The following is a 23,673-nucleotide window of genomic DNA, read 5'->3' as shown; positions in this document are numbered from 1 at the left end:
AGCTCCCGCCATACAAGCAGTTCTTCCTGTTGAGAGACTGAGCTCAAATATCCATGAGACTCATTAAGCTGCATGGAGAAAGCCTTTGTAGCGGTTGCAGCTCGAGGCTAGTAGTTTTTCTCCAGAATTACCAGACTAAGTCAAGGCAGTAATAGAGAATGAGAAACACAGAGGCCTTGTCACAGAATACACCATTTCAGTGTAGCAATTTAACTTCAATGTTTCAATGCAATTCTGAATTCACCAGGGACACAATATCTGTAGGATAATATATGAAAATGTACGGAGCCCCTAAAGCGACGTGGTGGAAAAACTTTTGCGTTCCCCCGAGAAACTTTGCGTTCCCTCGCAAAACTTTTGCGTTCCCTCGCAAAGATATTTGCGTTCCCACGCAGAACCTGTTGTGAGCTCGGACAGACACTTCCTGTTTAATGTCCCGCTGGCAGTGTTTCAGAGCTCCGTACGTTAATGGAGTCATACTACACTGCTTTTGCACGTTTTATATTATGAAAAATATTCAATAACTTCACTGTAACACACCAAATTTAGTACACATATCACTGCTCTAATGTTGGTTATACAACACTTAGTTTGGGAAGTAATTGCACATACACGAATTATATTGGTACCGTACGCAGCTGACATAATTAGTTACAACCATAGCTTGTGCATTATATTTGGTTACTGAATTTGATGGCATTACACTGTATAACAGTGTGAAGTTATTGAATATTTTTTCTAAAAAGGGTGATATGATATTCATAATAAATAATCATAAAAATGATGCATTTGTATAACCAGCAGGTGAGCAGTGAAGCTTTTGGGATTTGCACTTTGCAGACGTTTTTTTATTTATTATTTGATATGATAATATCATATTTTTAAATATGATGGTTTCATTATAAATATGGTGATTATATAGTATGTAAGGTGGACACCCGATTTGATATATGATATTCACCATCTGAATCTAATGTCATGTCAACAAATGGAAAAAAAGTCAGCCAGCTGTTTATTATCATGTTAATTATTGTGTCCAACAGCAGGGGCGCCTTTTACCCCATATATACCATACATTTACATATTCTTCCGATATTGGAAAAACTGCTTTAATTACCTTGAATAAAAATTAAATTAGCACAGAATAAACTTTGCATTGATCGTGTCAAGGATCAGCCAAATTTCCACGTGCATCTTGAAAAGCGGTTGTTAAAGTCCCCCTATGGTGAAGATCCAGCTTTTAATGTTGTTTATATGTCTATGTGGTGTTTTTAATATGCTTTAAGACAAACCATGTGTAAATTCATAAGTCGACACCATTGCTGAGTATTTTCTCATTAAAACTGCAGAGAACTCAAAAACACGCTTTGAAATCGTTGGTGTTTCTGACGTCACAAACTACCTTGTAACCAATCAGATCAACGTGTGATCGTCAACCAGTGGATCTCTGAGCTGAGTGAGTGAGTGGAGGCGGGGCTCATTTGCATATTCATAGAACCATATACTAAATGAGGCAAGGGTGTCGAGTTACATTCAAGATATTTTAAGGCATTAATAATTTTTTTTTTCAAGGAAGAAACATTTAAATATGTAATTTTGGTGATCAAAGATACGTTTTCAGGGATAAAATTATTGACCACGGGGGCTTTAAGAAAAGCGCTGAGCGGAAGTTGTGTGCCATCTAGTGGTTTAAAAGAGAATAAAGTCAAACACGCCTTTTACCCCAGTGCGCCATTGTACCCAACTATTAATCTACTAAACCTAGTAGATATCATGTTAAAAAGCGGGATAAGAATGAGAACAATGAGTCAAAATCCTTCTCATTTATACCCTGAGACTAAAATAAAGATAATAAAATATTAATAATAATAATTAATATGCAACCAATAAATTATATTATCTTTAGTTCAAAAATGGAATTTCATGGAACATTGACAAAATATAATATTACAAATACTCATATTACAACCAACTGATGAACAATCTATGTAGGCCTACATAGTTGACAAACACAGTTCAGGTCCAGATTCAGGTTCCTTTATTCTATACCCGTAGGAAAATTTGATTTCAGTTTTCTCTGTTTCTCATCATAGACAATCCAATAGACAACAAAACACTAACCACTGTAATATTATAATAAGTAGGTATAGACTGGTTTGGCTGTGAGTGTTTTGAGGAGGTGTGATCTGTACTGTAGACTCATGGCTCTTTTCCAGTGAGAGGCGGTGGAGATCAGATCATCTGAGCTCGGATCACAGCAGTACTGAACAGCTCACTGCCACAGTCACAACACTGTGACATCCATCAGGGATTTCACTTTTATTCTTTTTTTGTCTTTTTTTGTTTTCCATCAAACGGGTTCAGACTGAAGCATCCCTCAAAGCGGGTGGCTTTTGGGTGATCTGAGGAGGTTCACTGTCCCACCTAAACCGGTAAGTGAGCTTTAGCTCGTTCACTGTGATGGGAGTGAGTGGGGTTTGCTTTGCTCTGAGATTAAACTACATGTTGTTTACCTAAATTCGCTGAATTACTTTCGGTGAATGTGCGGTATACATTTCCTGCTATTCAAACCATTAATACGCCGTGTGCAATAGCAAAACACATGGAACATAACGCACCCGTTACAATAACGCGACGCGACAAACTGGAACGCTTGCATTATAATCAAGACGTGACGCGACAACCCGGCATGCTCTACAAATACATTTCAGTGACATTTAACGAGTCAATTAGAATCCGTTTAGAAGCTGTTCACACAGAACGCGAAGTTGCAGTCATTAACAACGAGATGCAGTGCATTAGAATAGATATTGAACAGAATATGAACAGAGTCCAGGCGCGCGTTTAAACTTTAACTTCCTAAACTTGACACGGCGAGACAAAATAGAACACTACCATTAACGATGACTCGAGATTAAAACCCAGGCTTTTTCCTGATAAATCATCGCTGATATAAAAACGCGTTCCTAGTTTTCTCTTCCATATGAACGCAAGAACGGGCCCTAACGCGTCAATGCTCGGCAACTTGTTTGAAATGGTTCCGCGTCCAATGCTGACATGCGCTTCAGCTAAAGGTGTAATCCATATGTTTCAGGCTGGAGAACGTCATGACAGCCGAAAAGACGATCCCCATAATAAATGGAAAAGCAGATGAAACGATGGACCCCGAAGCGCCGAACCCGAGCGCAGTGCGCAGCAATGATAAGAAGGTGGTGAATGAGAGAGGACAGTGGAATAATAAGATTGAGTTTGTGCTGTCAGTGGCTGGAGAGATTATCGGTCTTGGCAACGTTTGGAGGTTCCCATATCTGTGTTACAAGAACGGCGGAGGTAAGAGATTATTCATTCATTCTCATTCAATGACACACTTCACCAACTCCTGTCAAAGGCTGATGGAGTTTTTCTTCTTCTTTGCCCTTCATGGCTAATATGAACATGGTTCTTTATGCAACAGATATTTCTTATTTCCCTTTTGTAAACATTAAAACTCTTAAGATATTTTTAAAAGTCCATCCACAACTATTTCATCTTTATTTCCATCCATGCTTTTAAAGTTTTGCTAGATAGCACATTGGTTTAACTTCTGTGGTGTTGAATGAATTAAACATGAAAAGAAAATAGGTTATATGGTAACACCATGGTACTTTTTAGATTTAGTTGCAATGTGTTTTAAAAGGCAGCTATAAGACAGCTATCATGGCCATGTGATTTACTACTAAAGTCAGAATAGGCATACAGCTGATATAGCTGAGCCAACAGTGCAAAAGCAGTACAAAATAATTTATATAGAGATTTTAGCACACAATGCACTATTAAACCACACAGCCTGTGAAACATCCAGCAACTGATGGAACCTCTCAAATATTCCTTCATTGAATATGACACCTGTCCTTGATTTGTTATTCTCAGAGTTTGAATTTTTTTTTAACAGGTTTCAACAGTTTCTATAGGTTAACTTTGCATGAATTTATTAAATAAATGTGATGGCTTATGTTTATGTCCATGGGATGAGAGGTGTAACTGTAGGTGTCCATTTTTTAGGTGCTTTCTTTGTGCCTTATGTCATCTTCTTCGTCTGCTGTGGGATCCCAGTCTTCTTCCTGGAAACAGCACTAGGGCAGTTCACAAGTGAAGGGGGCATCACATGTTGGCGAAAAGTCTGCCCGCTCTTTGAAGGTAAGGCCTAGTTCACATTTGTCTCATCATTACATTCCTACTCATTATATTATAAAAATTATTATATTATAAAAAAGAGGATGTGAAACTGCATGGTTTCCTGTCTTTAAGCAATGGTTATATGTCCTCTTATAGGCATTGGTTATGCAACCCAAGTCATCGAAGCCCACCTGAATGTTTATTATGTGGTTATATTGGCTTGGGCCATTTTCTACCTGTTCAACTGCTTTACATCAGAGCTGCCCTGGGCGTCGTGTGGTCACTACTGGAACACGGGTTGGTATATTTGAGGATACAAGCAAGCATTTATAAGAATTTAGTAAAACATTGAAACATGAAAAACTGACAAAATTGTTTTAACAAATTGCCTTCTAGAAAACTGTGTGGATTTTAACAATGAAAGCATTGCCAACTTCACCAACCCATATTCCACATCACCAGTCATTGAGTTTTGGGAGTGAGTATGATTCTGGCTGTTTGGCAGCGTTACATACATAATACTGTACACATTCCCAGAAACATCAGCAGCTGTTTGGAGCCAATTCTTATAAAGATCAGGGGGATCTCTGGGATCACCAGCAATTGTAAAAAAATAATAATAATAATAATAATATGCACAGTGACACGCTGGCTTTCCAGGCAACTTTTGGCACAGTTTACAGTCGAGTACTGCCTATTATCCATGGAAATCCATAATCTTTTTCACTGATAATTTGTCATTCTTTTTGCATTGCTGTTGTCAACAAGCATCAAAAGGGCACTTGCACAGCTAGGAATGGTATGGAGACAAATTTTGCCATAGTTGACTTTGTTTTTTTCAACACATTTTCATATTCAAGGCCAAACACAGAGGAAGCAGTCAGACAGTTCTAGCATGTTGCTGGCCTCAGCCTCACACATTGAGCATGCAGGACTCTAGTACTGAGAGGCACAGAAGCTGTCAGTTCTGAGGTTGAATGGTGAAGGTTTGTTCAAAGGGGGCATGGCCTAGGCAGTGGATGTCACCCAAGAACATGTCAAAGATGATAAATGGCAGTGCAAGAAAGAATTGTGGCTTTTCCTCACAAACTTGCAATTCATTGCATCACGACCAGTCAGTGTTAAACAAAACGTCAGACCACCTTAAAGTTTGGACAAATAGTTGGGCATGTGCAGTTGGCTCTCCTGGAAGTCAGAGGCTCTTGGAATTTTGATGGATATCATTGTACCTGTACCAAATGTTTTGGGGTCATTGCACATTGTGAGCATCAGAAAGTGTCCAGTTTAGTCCGATGCGGGTGTTAAAGATGTTGGATTTTATATATGATATATTCATTTTTCAGTAATAGTCTTTTACAGCGACAGCGAGTCGACACACAAACCCACCTCCCCTCATTTATTCATTTCATAAAGCTGACTCTAAGTACTAAAATGAGTTCTTTTTCACTGCTTATAGCACGTAAACAGTCAAATACACATACAATGATTTCAAAATGCCGGTCATGGCGAGTATTGACGTAAACACAGTCAAGTGAACGTAAACAGTTGAGAAAGAAAACGCATGTGTAACAATATAATGGATCCGTGCATTAGGTCTTAAAGTGATATCAGCCTAACATACCTGCTGCTAAATTATGAGATCATATGAAAAAAAAAATATATATGGCAGTTTTTCCCCATAGTATCGATGTCACAATTGTGGCCAGTGAAAATGCTGAGTGACTAGTAACTTTGGAAAACCACTAGCCACAGTGGCAAGTGAGCAAAAAAGTTAATGTCAAGCCCTAAAGCAACCTTAGAAACCTGCTCAAATGAACCTTGCAGTACGTAATTGTCCTCTTGACTTGTGTTCATATGTTGCATTCCTGCTTGAAAAGTAATTCATTCAGAATGTTTTCCCTTCTAGACGCCGTGTTCTCAAGATATCCTCTGGAATTGAAGAAGTTGGCAGCCTTCGCTGGGAGCTCGCTTTCTGTCTACTTCTAGCTTGGATCATATGCTATTTCTGCATTTGGAAAGGTCCAAAGTCAACTGGAAAGGTAAAAACAAAAGGTCCAGTGACCAGAAATGGGGTTGAATGTGTGTAGATGTTAACCAAAGAGTGAGAGGCTGAGTTGGAGATGTCTCAATGAGAGACTTGGATGAATAGGAGAACTTAGCACCCTAATGTTATGCAGTCAATTCAGCACAGAATCAATTGGGTGAGTGAGACATGCAGCATGAGATGTCATCAGCGTAACTCTGACATGTGGAACGGTATGTGAATACAGTATGTGACAATGTCCAGCAACAATGTGGATCCAGTGATTTGAAAAGGCTCAAATGCAAACATTATCTGCACACAAAGTGGTAAATATTTGAGGGCACAATGACACGCTGAGGCTTTAGACCTATATTGAGAGAATATCAGCTGTCAAAACTACAGACTCACATATCAGGCATCAAAAAGGCCATTGAACAGAAACCGGCAACGTTCCAGAAGCCGAACGGAAATGTAGTTGCACAAAGGTTCATCCTCACAATAACCAAATGGTTTATTGGTAAACTCAAACCAAACTACTGTGAAAAAGTGCCATTGGAAAACAAACAGTTTGCATTATTCCTGTGTCTGGACCACAAAATGCAGCTCTGGCCTTCCTCTACCTTCGCCTTGTACCCACAATCCATTGCATTATGAGGGCCTATGTCCCTCTGCCAATCTCTGCAACTCAGTCACTAGCCTTCCTCTGGATTCTATTCTTCCAGCAGCCTTTAAGAAAGTCTAACGGACTCAATGAGCCAGAAAGAAAGTGGAAAGAAAGGAAGAGGGATGTGTGGGGAAAAATAAATGGGTTCACATTGTACAGGTCCAGGAGAAAAGCTCGGCAGCAAGGCCTATATCTCCTGAAGTGGCTTTTGTTTGGCCGTGAAGCAAGGGGAAAGAATGCTCCTTCATGGCGAGGCTTTAGCAGCCTGTCCAAGATTGATTTCTGTATTCACAGGGGGAAAGTGGAGCGTTCATGAGGAGCATGCAGAGTTCCTCCACTCGCCTCTTCTCTTCTGTGAGGAATTATGTCTGGCGGATAGCAAACTGCTTTCTTCCTTTCCTTTGACCGCTATACAGATTGCAGCATTCAGGACATTTGCTAAGCTGTTCATCGCAGGTCTTTTGTGGCTGTTTGCGCTTCTCCCATAAGCCAGCGGTAGATTTATGGCATGGGGCTGACCTGTGAATGTGGGGCTTAAATGTTTGACCAGGGAGAGTTGGGAGAAAGTCAGCGTGCATTAAAGTTTCATGCCGAGTTTAAACATTGGTCCATTCATTGAGTAAAACCACACGCATGCATCTGAAAGCCTAGTGGGGGATTCGCTCATTGCAGTGGCCATGGTTTTTGGATGTGGATATGTAATCATTTTACAAGACTAATTGAAAAGGATGTGAATTAGTGAGCTGGACGAGCTTTGCCTCGCTCATACTGTGAGGTGCATTGGGATTAAAGGATCTCCTTTGTTAAACTCTTACAGATCTCTTCTTAACACAGTTGGTCTGTTTATTCCATTGGATTACTTGGTTAAGAAACGTTACGAAAATGTACAGCGATTATCATATTGCAGTTCAGTACATTTAGGCGCAAACGAGAAAGAATTTGTTTGTTAAGGCCAAAAACTTCTTGTCACAAAGGGCAACGCATTTGTTCATTAATGTGAAGATGCGTTTGTTGTCATTTAGTACAGTAAATTACCCAGGTCAGATTGAAGTCATCTGCAATTGTAAGTTTCTGTGCCACACATTTTCCCACACTGCCAACACAACCCAGTTGGGCTCCTTCTGGAGGGAAACAGGGTAGAAGCTTTTGTGTCCAAACCCTGTCTTGTCCTCGTATGGTCTTGACCGGGTGCCAGAGGAACAAGAACCTAGTGCCGCCCCCAAGGGTGGTTTTGTTCACGGGATTGAAAGAGCTTCAAAATGTTGAACTCATTTCTGTGGGTTGTGAATGCCATTTTGCAAAAGCATTTTAGGTTCTTGAACTTGAAAGTATAGTAAGGAAGAATCACACCGTGATCTTAGAACACTGTCGGTCTGATTGCTCTGAGGATTCCAGCCTCTGTGTGTCTTGGGAGACAAAGCTCTTACTCTGATTGGATGAGACTTGGTAATAATTCAAGACTCTGAAGATCATGTTGACAAGTCACAACATGATGGTGGCCTGGCTATTCTATTTTTGTCTTTTTTTATGTGCTGTGTTGCACTGTGGAGTGTTTTCTCCATCAAAACCTCTGGCTCAGACCTGCATCCCTTCCTCCCCCTTAGAGTAACTCTTTCAATCAGCGCTCAATTAAGGCTTTGGGAGAGTACCTGCCCCCTCTGGCAGACCCTCAGAGCATTCTGTAACCCCTTCACGTTAAGTGCACTGCTTCATTCACTCGATCATTCATTCCCTCGAATCCCTTTCTTTGAAAGGTGTACTAGTAAGACATCTGATTTGCACATGATAGCCCATCACAAAATAGGGTAAAAAATGTGTTTGGTCTTCCGATCACAGACATTTTGACACATTAACTTAATTTTAAAGGAATAGTTCAAAAATGAATATTTTGTTGGTGTATGCTTCCACTTTTTCTGTGGAACTCAAAAGGAAAATTTTTAAAGAATATTTACACATCTATTTTCCATACCATGCCATTCAATGACCAAAAAAGGACAAGAACACTATGCACCATTTTTTTTCTGAAGCCATTTAAGCCATTTTCCAAAATGTAACTGACTTTTGCAGTGAATCTATTCACATTCCGATTATGGTGCGCAACTGATCCTGAGCGTCATTGACAAATTTCTTATCTTGTAAAATGTTTGGTCAGTACCACTTCTCCCTATGCATAGAGTTTAAAGATGTTATTGAATTGCATTGGCATGGTTCAAATCATACTTATCTGACCGTTATCAATTTGTAGCAGTAAAATAAAAGGTGTCATATCGATCGCAAGTTCAGTATGGAGTACCACAAGTCTCAGTACTAGGACCGTTGCTTTTCATCCTGTACATGCTACCCTTAGTCCCGAGCTTACCATATAGTCAGCCGGATCTGGACCATATCTAGATCAGATGTGGACCTGCACATAGACACGACCTTGAAACAAAGCTGCCGTGATGCCAAAACGCCCAATGGAAGAAGAAAGCCGTGGTGTTTACTACTGTGACAATTAGCGCTTATCAGGATCAACTAAACGCTGGGTTTTCAAAAGAATGTGAAGAATGTGAAGTTCACAGCATAGACTCTTTAAAATACATCTGAAAGTTTAACACATCGGTCTGTTATTGTAGCGACATCAACTTTACATTTTCACGCCCCTAAACATGACCATGAACAAAGCAAATTGTTATTGGTTGCTTTACATGTCAGTCAGACGGCCTCTGGGCGGTCATTGGCCTTGAAAACTGTTATGGAATCCAAACCTTCTGCCGTCAGTCTAAAGGTCTTGCTATGAGGGACTAACAAGAACCAAACCAAACCCTTGCACAGATCCCGATGGCCAGCTTCATCTCCATACCGGCATGATAAATCCGATTTTCAAGCAGAAGGAACTGGATTAAATAATTTGAATGATACCAGTCCACAATCCAGAGGATAACTGAACTGATTTAAACTGAACAATTACATTTCTTTTTTTAGAGCTGCTTTACAGAGCTACAATTGAACTATGTTTGCATCATTGAATCATTATTTTACAGATGATCAATCTGAAACAATCTGTATTGTATAAAGCACTATAAAAATAAATGTGACTTGACTTGACAGAGTAGGCATGATCGTGAATTGGAAAGTGAAAGTAAAAAGCGGCATGCACTGAAAAGTGATTTCAATACTCCACATTTTGGTTGAGGCTCCTTGATGCCCACAAATGATATACAATATAATTACCCAACTATATAATTGCGAGAAAACGTAAAAGCACTGAAATATAATTATTCCTCCCATCTCACATTTTTTCCATTAGGGGGTCCGTAGATAGATCCGTAGATCCTTTCCAATCATAGTATTCGGCTTTTGGCACATCCTTATAAATAAACCTCCAGATCTTGCTATATTGTATTTTTTAATGTTGCAGATTTATCAGTGCCACAGTGTGTTTGAATATAAATAAAGTTTTAATGAAACAGAAGCAGCATCTGTTGTTTTCACTTGATCGAGTGATAGCATTAAAACACTTTATATGATTTAAAGTACTTTAATGCACTTTATATCATATAAAGTACTATAATGGTTCTTTTTGATGTTTTTTTTTTGTCCTTTTTGGAACATGTCACATGTGGTCTTATATAAACTGTTGTTGAATGGAAATAGCTGCATGATGATTCTTCAAAATGTATTCTTTTTTTATGTAAAAAACTATGTAATACAGATTTGGAATTACATGAAAGAATAAATGATGACTAGAATAGATTTAGAATAGATTCAGCGTCTCCAAAGATGTGAACATGTGGTTGGTGCAGCTTGACGACCTTTATTCATGCACATGTTTTCCCTCTGCAGGTGGTGTATGTCACTGCAACTTTTCCTTATTTCATGCTGTTGATCCTTCTTATTCGAGGAATCACACTTCCAGGAGCTGCTAATGGAATTAAATTCTACCTGTACCCTGATATGTCTCGTCTGTCAGATCCTCAGGTATGAAACATTTTATTAAATTTAATTCAGAATGTCATTTAGTTTGTCAAGTTTACGCCAAAATAAAAGCTTTTGGCAAGTATTAAGATATCAGTATTGTAGTTTTACAACTGTAAACTAAAATACTATACTTAGTATTAATTTTCTTTTCTTTTACAACGCAGTTGTTTTACAATCGAAATGTATTTCTTTCTTAGAGATGCACATGCCCCTAGATCGCCTTCGAGGTCCATCCATCATACTCTCTCAAAATCCTGTGAGAAACATGCAGACTTTGTGCTCAGTCATTATCAGATGTAGCAGGTTATGGAGGGGGCAAATCTCTCCTTTATCAAATGCATTTATGAAAGAGAAATTCAGCCCCTGAAAACTTAATTTACATTAGCGTATGACAGTGAACGTCTCGGGTTACGACTGTAACCCTTGTTCCCTGAGAAGGTGTAACGGCATACACAGAAGCTACAAAGGGAGGCCGGCACACAACAGCGTCAGCTTCTGTGATGAAGCAAGTCGCTCCCAGGCAGGGGAAGGCGTGGCGAAGGGACGCATTGTCTCGTACCCTTCTCAGGGAACAAGGGTTACAGTCGTAACCCGAGATGTTCCCTTTCGAGGAATGCCATGGACTGCGTCGACTATGACACTTTGGGGAACGAGTATCCACTATGCCACAATGAGCCCTGCCTGTCCCAGTGTGAAGCTCCGCACAGGCATACTTAGGACGAGAGCACTAGGGTGCCTGGCGTTGAAGGGATGTCCAGACTGTAGAACCTAATAAAAGTGTGAGGGGTAGCCCATCCAGCTGCATCACACACTTCTTAGATAAGGGCCCCTGAAAGGAGGGCTCCAGAGGATGCCATGCCTCTGGTAGAATGAGCCCTCACGGCCAAAGGGGAAGGCAAACTGCACACCTGATATGCCATAGATATAGCCTGAACAATCCAATTGCTGATGGTTTGTTTGGACGCGGGAAGCCCCTTCTTGGGCGACCCGAAACACACCAGCAACTGGTCTAACTTCCGCCATGAAGAAGACTTCTGAAGATAAATTCTTAAAGCTCTGACAGGGCAGAGTAAATTAAGCCTTTCCTGATCCACTGTCACGTGAGGTGGAGGATGAAATGCCTACATAACCGTAGGCCGTGCCACATTAGATGGTACTTTAGGCACATAGCCCAGCCTGGGATGAAAGATAGCCTCCAGGCACCCATGAGATATAGAGAGCACCTGAAGATCTCCTATCCTCCTCAGAGAAGTAATGGCTAATGAGAAGGCTAGCTTGAAAGAAAGGTTCTTGGCCTCAGCCGACTCCAGAGGTTCATTCGAGAACCACTGCCAGATCCCATGTGGGAACTCTGACACGAGCCGCAGGTCTCATCCTCCAAGCCACACGGAGGAAACGTACGACCAGCTGATGTCTCCCCAGGGGCCCATCAGCCCGAGGAGTGTGGAAAGCTGCAATGGCAGCCACGTACACCTTGAGTGTGGACGGGGTAAGACCAGCCGAGAAGCGATCTTGGAGGAACTCCAGCACTGAAGCCACCGGGCAGTTAACTGGGTCCACCTCATGCTCTCTGCACCAAACGGTGAAAAGTTGGTCTCGTGGGCCACAGATCCTCTCGAGACGCAAACAGATCCACTTCCACTGGGCCGAACCTCTGACATATCGACTCCACCACCTCGGGGTGGAGTCTTCATTCCCCAGGCCTCAGCCCCTGCCTCGACAGGATGTGTGCTCCCTGATTCTGATCTCCTGGGATGTATGTAGCTCTGAGAGACCACGTCCCAGCCTGTGTGGGAGGCGTCTGTCGAAATGGCTTTCCGGCGACATGACGCTCCCAACACGGGACCTTGGGACAGAAACCAAGTTTTCTTCCACATAGATAGGGAACGAGGGCATCTGCGCATAACCCTGATCATGCGGAACAGGTTCCCCCTCGGGGGAAAACCCCTTGGTTTTCAACCACCACTGCAGGGCCCTCATGTGCAGCAGGACAAATTGAATGATGTTGGATGCTGCTGCCATGAGCCCTAACACTATTTGAAAGTGTTTTAAAGTGATGGCTTGGCCTAGTTGGTCACCATGGCCAGGATGGACCCTATCCATGCAGGAGACAATTGTGCCCGCATCGTGACTGATTCCCACACTACTTCCAGGAACGTGGTTCTCAGTAGTCTCAACCCCAGGCTCTGAATGTGGGCAAGGACAACATCTTGATGCTGAACTGCCAGCTCTTGTGACTGGTCCATAATAAACCAGTCGTCGATATAATTTAGCATCCTGATACCCTGAAGCATCAGCGGAGCTAGAGCTGCATCCATGCATTTGGTAAATGTGCGAGGGGAGAGAGCTTGGCCGAACGGAAGAACCCGATATTGGAACGCTTCACCCCAAAAGCGAACCTCAGGAACTTCCTGTGAGATGGAAGGATGGAAATGTGGAAGTATGCGTCAGATTTATCGTGACAAATTTGGTTCACGATGATGGGAATAGTTAGCATCTTGAACCTGAACCTCCTCAGAGACTGATTCAGTGCGCAGGGCCCACAGAGAATGCATCGAAATATCTTGAGGTTCGTGATTCGTTCTCGACCCCCTGAAGCGGATTCCCGGCAGGGTTTAATCAAAAACGATTCTCGATTCTCAAAGCCCTGAATTTCTCCTTGATGCCCATAAATGATGGATTTAACCGTAAATGTCTCTCTGAGACCACCATAGCCGTCATGGAACGGTCGATATCTCGGAGAGACAAGTCTGTTAGAAATACACGAGGAAAATGGCTTGTTTCACGATTTACACAACTCGTTGAACGGCAAACCCCGACGATGAGGTTGTTCTCTACGCTGCAGGAAGCGCTCATCTAACTTGCTTTTTGTCTGCACTTCCTGCCTTTCATGTGGCCAGCTGATGTTTATCTGGTCCATGGCACAAGAAATAACCGCCACCAGCTCCTCACATGCGGGGATATGGAGTGGCTAGTCATCTCCATAATCCCCGCCTTGGATGCTGAGCACGTCCACTTCCTCGGAAGCAGACAGCTCGAGCATCGGGTTCTCCGCTCGTGATGAAGAAGCCGCTGTGCGGGCTTCCACTCGAGGCGGGAGAACATCGGAACTGGCTGAGGAATCCTGAGAAAGTGCCTCAGCAGTCTCAAGATTCCTTACCAGGTCCATTTGCGAGCCCCATGATGAACACCGCCGCACCACCTCAACGGACACGGGACCTGCACCACAGGGTTCGCGAGACTGGCCATCCCAAAGTGTCGTAGTCGACGCAGTACGAGTTCCCTCGAAAGGGAACGATAGATTTAGCTTAGCTGGAGGTACAAGTAAAACAAGTATAAATCTTTTAAATGGCATTAATTTTACTAGATTATGAGATGCACTAATGAATAGTTTACCAAAAACAAAACTTCTCAGGTGAAGATTTATCATTAAAAAAAAATAATAAAAAAAATAAATAATTTAAATTAAATATATATATATATATATATATATATATATATATATATATATATATATATATATATATATATATATATATATATATATATATATTTACACTGTGCAAAGAAAAATACTGCTATTTTCAATAAATATTTTTCCTACTCTAACAGAGATTTAGAATGACAAAGAGTTTGTTTTCCAAATCTAACTGAATTGATGAACATCAAGCAATCAGTGCAAAGTTTTTCCGGAAGCAGGGAACTCTCAGGTCATTTGGTGGGATCACAGGATGGCTAAACATCAGATGTATCATGCTCCACCGTTTCATCATCCCAGTGAACAGAAAGCAGGACTGAAGGAATGTATGTGAAGTAGCATCGATAGCCTGAGAGAGCGAGCGACATAAAGCAACACAGTGAAAGAGAGAGGGTGATAAAGGGCGGTTTGGTGATGGGGCTCCTCCGACACCAATGTTTAATTAGCTTTCATGCCACACAATAAGAGGTCTGTTCACATTCTCTATGCTCCGTTGTTTTATTCACCATCTTCCTTCACAATCTCACCACACAATTCAGTTTTTTGAGCCAGAGAGTTTCCATTTCTGTTTGAAATTGCATGTTTAGAGAACAGAAATCTATGCCTGATTTGGACAAAATAATTTTTTTGGTGTTTTGTGATTTCTATGGTACTGTGGATGACAAATATCATCATTGAAATTGACTAATATTGTCACGAATTGCAAAGGCTCAGTAATATGCAAAATACCTAACAACCTGTCCATGTTGGCATCTGTGTGATTTGGCTTGATTCTAAGAGAGAGATGAATTTACGCCAAAGTACCATAGTGTTGGACACAAAGCCTTTGACATAAAAAAAAGGAAGGCATTTTATCCTTCTTTTTTTACAGTTAATAAGTCTTTTTTTTACTGTCCTAACTAGTTGCATTTCATTAAATGCATTTAGCATAGTTTTCCCCCCTCATTGATGACTGTCTAGTATTAGAATTGCACTTACTTAATAAAGTTGTATTATTAACGGTTAATAACGAGTAACCCAACTATGGAGTGGTGTAGCCCCTTCCCAACTGTGGATTATTTTAACCCAACGCATTGTTAAACTATTTATTTTTATTAAAAGTTAACTATTTATTTTAATATTATTTTAATAAATAAAATACACTTGCATAAAACAATGCATATGTCTCAACAAATATATAGTTAAATTACAAACTAAATATTGGGGAGTCTAGAATTGAATGTAAATACACATAAGTGTGTACATAATTTCAAAATACACAAGTGAACATGCAACATACGTATTTAACCCAACAGCCGGGTTATTACTAGAAATTACCTAATGATTTAAAAAATGACCCAACATAGTGACCCAATATGTGTAACCCAACGGTTAGGTTAAAAAAAATAACCCAACTTTTTTCCAAATTTCCAAATCTTCCAAAAAACACAACTTGTCATTCATTATAATGAACGACAAGTTGCGTTTTTTTAAAGATTTGGAAATAATGACTAGAGGCGAGTTTGCAATCAAAATGTTTCTTTAGGATGCACTTCCTGGCTAAAACAAGACAAAACAAACCTCCAAATTAGCCACAACATCAATGAGCAGCTTTTAAAGAATGTAGCGGCGTGTCCGAGTAATGCCAAACCAGAGCATTCGCACCGGCCCAATGTTAAACAGAAGAGACGTAAATGACTGGATGTTCTTGGAGGGAAGTTGCTCTGTGTTGTGAGGTCAGAAGGGTTTCCCCGGTTACTCGCTGGAGGAAGCAAATACTGCCAGTTGTCAATTGTTTTCCCAGTAAAAGAGATTAGTGGCTCAATGGATATGTGAGAGCGTTTTAAAGAGGTGCTGGCTCATTTTACACCGACTCACATGGATCCCCTATGGCCACATTTTTACACTTCTCTCCCTCTATGGGGCAAAATAACTCTATTCAGAGCATTCGAGCGCTATGAGAACATTTTAGCCCGTTGCAGGTGAGAGAGTTGTGCATCAGAATCAGAAGCACGAGATAGAGATCTACTGTAAAAAAATAAGATTCAGTGGAGATTCTGCTCGACCGATTCACTGCCATTATATAGAGACAAGTAGAACACTAAGAAAATCATATGGCTTTAGAATAAGACCAGGGTGAGTGAATAATGACTTAACTTTCATTGTTTGTCCTATTAATCAGCTAATTAGCTGTAGAACTCCATTGTAAAAAAGTTGTAAATTGGTGGGTTGTAAGTGTCAGAAAGAACTGATTATTGATCAATATTACACGGCTCTGTGGAATACTTGATTCTGATTGGTCAATCGCGCCATCCAGCGGTATATTATTCCCCGATAACAACCGCTGAGAACAGAAACACAGGCTCATCCGGGTCACTGAAGTCTGCAGCGCTATTCACTTGCTAGGAATGGGTTTTCTTCGGGGACGTTTTGCGTTTAGTGAGCTAATAAAATATTAAAACTCAATCAAATCAATATTTTGTGTACAGTTATTTAATTATGCCATCCAGTGTCGTGGACTCGCTCTCTCTTGTTTCATACAAACGCAGTGGCGGCCATTTTGTGACTATTGTTTTGTACACTGTTGGATTATAAGATACAAAACAGTTTAATCTCAATATCTCTTATCTCCATAATTATTTATGTGTTGAAATGCTGTGTAATAAGTGTAATGACTGTATACCGTATCTCTTAAACGTCCGTCTAGCTTGAACTTGCAGCTGAAACTGCTCTCTCCGCTCAAGTTTTGCGTTTAAAGAGCCAACCAAATATTTCAACTCAGATCAATATTTTGTGTCTAATTATTTTCTTATGTGGCAAGTATCCGTGTAAAAAGCAGGATAATGTACATCCAGCCGGTTGTTATCTCAGAATAAACCCCTTCAGGCTGAAGAAGACCTGATCCTGATCACCCTGTCGGGGTTTATTCTGAGATAACAACCAGCTGGATGTACATTATCCCTTACTTAATGAACTCAGTGTCAATAACTGAACACAACTTCTCATTCAGAATACATGACACTAGAGTATGTGTCTTAGGATCTTGTTTCAGTGCCAGTATATTGATGAATAAGAGCAGTTATGGTCGTGTAATTGATCTGTAATTTACACAGGTGTGGGTGGATGCAGGCACTCAGATCTTCTTCTCGTATGCTATATGTCTGGGTTGTTTAACGGCTCTCGGCAGCTACAACAGCTACAACAACAACTGCTACAGGTGAGAGTCTGTCAAGTCAGTGTGTTTTGTCTAAACATACTCTCTGTTTATGATCTGGATCTAGATCTGGACTTGATCAACTTGGCTCTCATCAGACCATAGAAACCTTCATCCCACACATCCCGGTCGCTGAGATATGACACATTTAAAGGCCTTGTTCACTTCAGAATTAAAATTTCATGATAATTTACTCAGCCCTACGTCATCCAAGATATGCATGTCTTTCTTTCTTCAGTTGAAAAGAAATTAAGCTTTTTGAGGAAAACATTCCAGGATTATTCTTTTCAATCGAGTCCAACGGGTTGAAGGTCCAGCTGTCAGTTTCAGTGCAGCTTCAAAGGCTCTAGTCTTATCTAGCCAAACCATCGGCCATTTTCTAAAAAAAAATTAAACATTTATGTACTTTTTAACCACAAATGCTCATCTTGCACGTCCACGACTTCATGCATAACGTAATCACGTTGGAAAGGTCAGGCGTGACATAAGCAGAAAATGTAGAGTGGGGCGAAAAACTTCTCATTTTCTCCTCCAACTTCAAAATTGTCCGACATCATTGTTTTACCTTTTATTTATTTTTGTAAATGGCGTTTGACATCGTCTTTGCACGTTCGCTTTGTAAACACTAGGTTGGTACTTCCGCCTACGTCATGCATGACCTTTCAACCTTGCAACGCAAGACGAGCATTTGTGGTTAAAATGTATATAAATGTAAATTTTTTTATTAGAAAATGACCGATGGTTTGGCTAGATAAGACTCTTATTCCTCGGCTGGGATCGTGTAGAGCCCTTCTCATAAACTTCCCCATAATTGTCTGTTCTGTCTCTCCTTCATTGGTTTTCTGGCTGCTTCCCTCACCTTCTTCAGTCATTCAGATTTGGAGATTTGGAAATTGTCTTGCATCCATCCATCCCTTGCCTTGTCTTTTTGTGTTTTACTGTCTTCAAGTTCTAAAAAAAAAACTGACATCCACTGCAAAAAACAACAACAATGAAACGATGTTCTTCCGCAGTATTTTTTTCTTGTTTTCCCGTACAAATATCGTCTTGGTTATTATACGATTGGGATCTCGATTCGTCAGTTCAGTTCTGACGTAACATCGAGCGTGACTGAGTCTGATGGGGAACTAAACATTCTTAAATCAAGATACATTTACTTGAGAAGCAAAATTACTTACCAAATAATGTCTTATTTTCTGAAAAATTTAGTTTGAGTTTTTCTTCTTCAGTGAATGCATCTATTTAAGAATGTTTAGATATTTGTGTTGGGGAAAAACAGACCAAAATACTGAGAAATAACAGTGTTCCATATTCCTGAGGTGTATTCATGCTACAATTAATTGAAACGCACATGTAAGCTCCATTTCAATATTTGTGTGACTTCCAAAAACTAAATAGCTGCACCAGATGTGTCATATTAATGAGGCTGAATGCTTATGAAATCAGTTTTGTTTTTATTTGTTAATATTTTAGATCACTTTAGTCCACTGTGGTTCAGTGCTGAGAGTCTAAAGAGGGGTGAACACTTTTGCATTTGCTGTGTGTTTGCAGGGATTGCCTCATGCTGTGCTGTCTGAACAGTGGCACGAGTTTTGTGGCGGGATTTGCCATCTTCTCCGTCTTGGGCTTCATGGCATATGAACAGAATGTGCCAATCGAGGCAGTGGCAGAGTCAGGTCAGCAAAGATTCTCGTTTGGACTTTATTCTAATAAGCTTTATCTCATTTATATAGAAAAGGAATATGTGCATGAGTTAGTTTGAGTTTATGTTTGATATACAGTAACTTACAGTTGGATGTCTAAGGCTAAGTGTGTTCGGACTCATGCAATTTAAAGCACTTCTCAGAAAAGCTTTTTATTGTATGACTTATTTAACAATTCAGCATTACTTATTTACTACAATAGAGCAAGACTGACTATGGAAGTGACTGAAACACACTTTGAAGGGGTTTAGAAATCATCTGACATTATTATTAAAGCAGCACTAGGTAACTTTTCAACCTTCATAATATATTTCCAAGACTCTTGTGATGGTACATCGACTTACAATAGGTTGAATGACATGTCTGCCATAGCCTGGCGGGGTCTGTATAGTTTTTAATCGTACTTTTAAACTTCGGAGTTCGGGTAGTAACCCCCCGCGCACAAAAAGAACTACAAAATTCGACTGCTTTACGGCATAGGCTACCTCACTTCCCCCAACACGTCCTCACATGCTGTTGGACTTGTAAGTATATTGCTTATATTGTATATCACTCGGAGAAGCTTTCACTCGTTGGTGTGAGCTAAAAAGCACCTGGCGTTCTTGTTGATGGATTAGTAACTTAGACATCTTCGGAGGCTAGCTCGATGTTCGATGTCCGACGATTTGAAACGCGTTGTGTTTATTACCAAAGTCCTTTTATATAAATTGTCTCTGTTATTACCCAATTGAACTCGTGTAACTGTCTGTCACACGTTTTACCGTCCACAGCATTACTTGATAGACAAAAATAGGACACGAATGAGCATCAAACAGAAACAACCCGCTTACAGAATATTCGAGGCGCACATACAATACAGACTGCCGAAAGTTAAACAGGGCGCGCACAGCTCTTAAAGGGGACACACCTTATTTCCACTCGTTACAGCTTCCATCCGACTGAACAGGGACCGGTATACAGGGGGGAGGGTATCAGGCCGTGAGTGAAGAGACTGCTCTGCGTGAGTGGTATTTACGGCAGTAACGTTAAATACAAGTAGTCCACAGCGACTCTAGGGGTCGTTGTTTAACCAAAATGGAATTCCTACCTAGTGTGGCTTTAAAGGGGGGGTGAAATGCTCATTTTCACTCAATCTCCTGTTAATCTTGAGTACCTATAGAGTAGTATTGCATCCTTCATATCTCCAAAAAGTCTTTAGTTTTATTATATTTATAAAAGAAAGATAGGCTGTACCGAGTCTTTCCGGAAAAAAAACGAGCGTCTGAAGGCGGGCCGTGTGGGCGGTGTGCTAAAGCTGTGCTAACGCGCCGAGCTAACAACACACAGAGACATTTGTTCAACAGTTTTACTCACCGCCTGCGGTTCCAACGCACGACCGCAAACCTTTATCATTGCGACTGCTCGATCCTTAAGCATTAGACGATCTGCAAATCCGTCTTACACAACTCCGTTTATGCTCAGGAAAACAAACTCCATCCACGGATCCCTTAGCGCTGGGTTCTTTGGGAATCTGTGCAGGATTGTCTTGCCCTGGCAACCAAAAACCCACTTTTTTGGTGACATTGATTTCCCAAAAGCCGGGCAGGTTGCTTTGATGGCGAACTGCTTTGCTCTCTTGCTCTGGTCTACGAGTGCGCGCGCGGCCGCGTCCTTCCGGAGAAGTGCCCTTAGGACCCATGTAAGGAAATTCCGCTTCATCTGACGTCACACATGCCCATACTCGAAAAAAACTTTCCGAAACTTGTGACAAACCGGAAGGACAATTTTTGGCACAGAAATACTCCTTCAAACGTACAATTTAAAAATTTGAAACTGAAACTTTTTTGAAACTTGAAACTTTGTCCATGTTTAGCATGGGAATCCAACTCTTTAACAGTGTAAAAAACTCAGTATGTATGAAATAGCATTTCACCCCCCCCTTTAAGAAAAATATTTGATGTGCTATTTATTCAAAAACAAATATTCAGCTGTTGAGCCACAACATTAGAGCATTGGTTCTCAAACCGGTTCCTGTACAATATAGAAAAACAAGTGTTTAGCCGCTATCATTTCAAAAAGTAATCCATAAACCTTGTTTAATGAGCTTTTACTAGAGCTCCACTCATGGCATTATATAATGAAGAGTAGCTCTGAGTTCATATTCTAGCATATTACTCTAGTGTTATGGCACAGGGATCTCTGCTCTTGGCCTGCTGATTTTGGACAGTGTCTCTGTACTGTAAAACCAGAGCCAAGCCACATGGCATCGTTGTTTCACCAGGACCGTCACTGAGATAATTAAAGAGGAGCTATTATGCCCTTTTACAAAGTTGTTTTCAGGCTCTACTAGAACAGGTTTTCCTGCTTTAATGTTGATTATTTCCTCATATTCTCCATTGTTGCGGCTCCTCTCTTCCCAGTCTGTCAGTAACGCTCTGGCTGTGTTTCCGATACAACGCCATAACTCGCTGCTTAGCTACTATAGTACGATGCATCGTTGAAGAAATCATCTAGCTAGTCACGACTGTTTCCCGAAACCATATTGTTGCAAATTGGTCGTTCGATCACGTTGGTTAATGACGTCACGCAGGTGTTGGGGTAATAATACTTTTAATAAATCTGTTTGTGACTGAATTAATGCTAGATGTTTTGCTTTAAATTATGAACATGTCATCTGAGGAATATTTCTCATTTTTCTTATTTTGCTTTATTTCCAGATTCAATCATATACTCGTTCTTACACTAGAGCTCGTTCACACATGCGCACTCTTCAACAACGACGCTTTAAATCTCTTGACAAACTAAAAGATATAAATGACATTTGTATGTGTTCTAAACAAAAGATATACTGAATGTTAGCTTGCTCAAGATCAGGATTTATTGAGTCCACATGTCATGCAAACTAGAAACTCTTCTTCTAACCACAGGTCGAGATCTGTCGCTCCAAACACACAACTCTGTTTGCGAATGTTCGTTGGAATGATGGTTTCGGGAAACACAGACTCGTTGAACTATGTTGATAATGACAGAACTCGCCGCCATAGTTGGCTAACGATGCTTTTTGGAAACTCACCCCTGTTTAGTTCCTGTCTCTATGAAGCCCCTCCTTCTGAAAAGCACACTGTGCTCTGATTGGTCGGCTGGAGCAGTGTGTTGTGATTGGTCGAGCGCTTCCAGTGTGTTTTTGGGAAATGCCCCGCCCCTTACTATAACCACCAGTTTAACACACTACTAACTAGCTCAACCAGGCCCCGCCCCTTTATTCTGCGTATTAATTATTTAAATGAGGAAGAAACTCAAGACTACAATGAAGGCATTTCAGGAGTTCAGAAACACTGACTCTAATATAGAGAAGAACTGGAGCTTTTCATGATCAAACAGCAACATTACACACTAAAGACAAAAGCATAATAGGACCTCTCTAAATTTGACGCATGCTCTCTTAGAACCCAAACAGAACGTGAAGGCTAAGGTCAGTGTTTTTACCCCTCAATAGGACCAACTTTGTACTAACTTTCCATCTTTCTGACTTAATTAAAATCAGAAAGTGTTAGTTATTCTCTGGTGATGTGTATTCCAGGTCCTGGTCTGGCGTTTATAGCGTACCCCAAGGCTGTGACCATGATGCCCTGGTCTCCACTGTGGGCCTGCCTCTTCTTCATGATGCTCATCTTCCTCGGACTCGACAGTCAGGTCACAAATACATACATTTTTAACCTTTAATAATTCACTTGAGAATAAAATTGCTGCCATTATCAGCTTGTTGTTTGAAAACAAGGTAATAATATTAATATTTTTTACATTTCATATTTGATATTGTTAATTAGTGTTTTTTTATTTCTAATTTTTGCAGTAAAACTGCTGTGGTTGTTGTTCACATAGACCCAAAATGTTGGGACTCTGTCGCCCCACGTAATGAGTGTCACTGTATTATAGGCCTATACAAAATATCAAAACAATTACATTTTTCAGTTCAGTTCACATTTATTTGTATGGCACTTTTCACAGTACACATCGTTTGAAAGCAGCTTTACAGAAAAAGTCCACATTACAATATAGAGTGATCTGTTGTCAGAGATAACTGTCTTAGTTATGTATTTCAGAAATGTACATATACTGTACAAATCACAGTCAGCTAAAAATGTACTAATTTAAACAATGTAATAATTTAAGGCAGAAACAAGTATCAGTTATTGTAAAAAAAAAAGATAACAGAAACACTTTTCAGAAAGTGACATTAGTAAGGAGAAATGTTCTGGTTTTAGTTAATGATAATAATTCCTCTCTGTCTAGTTTGTGTGTGTGGAGAGTCTTGTGACCGCGATCATCGACATGTATCCCAAAACCTTCCGTGTGGGATATCGGAGAGAGCTTCTCATCCTGGGAATGTCTGTGGTCTCCTTCTTCCTGGGTCTAATAATGTTGACAGAGGTAAAGTCATCACTTTATGTTCTTTCCAGTGGTATCAGTATTCCCTTTATATTTGTGCTGATATTTAGTACGACACAACCCAGCAAG

General features: G+C 40.4%; 1 protein-coding gene across 1 annotated transcript in view; it reads left to right on the top strand.

The window, feature by feature from the left end:
• Nucleotides 1–2,211: 2,211 nt before the first annotated feature.
• Nucleotides 2,212–23,673, top strand: part of slc6a11b (solute carrier family 6 member 11b) — a 36,469-nt gene continuing 15,007 nt past the window's right edge. The window contains exons 1-11 of the mRNA XM_081357214.1: nucleotides 2,212–2,432; nucleotides 3,095–3,330; nucleotides 4,042–4,176; nucleotides 4,312–4,452; nucleotides 4,552–4,633; nucleotides 6,062–6,194; nucleotides 10,668–10,802; nucleotides 17,373–17,476; nucleotides 19,025–19,149; nucleotides 22,736–22,848; nucleotides 23,449–23,586. Of these exons, the coding sequence (XP_081213340.1) occupies nucleotides 3,108–3,330; nucleotides 4,042–4,176; nucleotides 4,312–4,452; nucleotides 4,552–4,633; nucleotides 6,062–6,194; nucleotides 10,668–10,802; nucleotides 17,373–17,476; nucleotides 19,025–19,149; nucleotides 22,736–22,848; nucleotides 23,449–23,586 (1,329 nt within the window). The 5' untranslated portion in view covers nucleotides 2,212–2,432; nucleotides 3,095–3,107. The remainder of the gene's footprint in view (nucleotides 2,433–3,094; nucleotides 3,331–4,041; nucleotides 4,177–4,311; nucleotides 4,453–4,551; nucleotides 4,634–6,061; nucleotides 6,195–10,667; nucleotides 10,803–17,372; nucleotides 17,477–19,024; nucleotides 19,150–22,735; nucleotides 22,849–23,448; nucleotides 23,587–23,673) is intronic.

This window comes from Scardinius erythrophthalmus (assembly GCF_964197995.2).
Source record: "Scardinius erythrophthalmus genome assembly, chromosome: 25".
Taxonomy (NCBI): Eukaryota; Metazoa; Chordata; class Actinopteri; order Cypriniformes; family Leuciscidae; genus Scardinius; species Scardinius erythrophthalmus.
The sequence above is the reverse complement of the archived record's forward strand: the minus strand, read 5'-3'. Positions and strand labels throughout refer to the sequence as shown.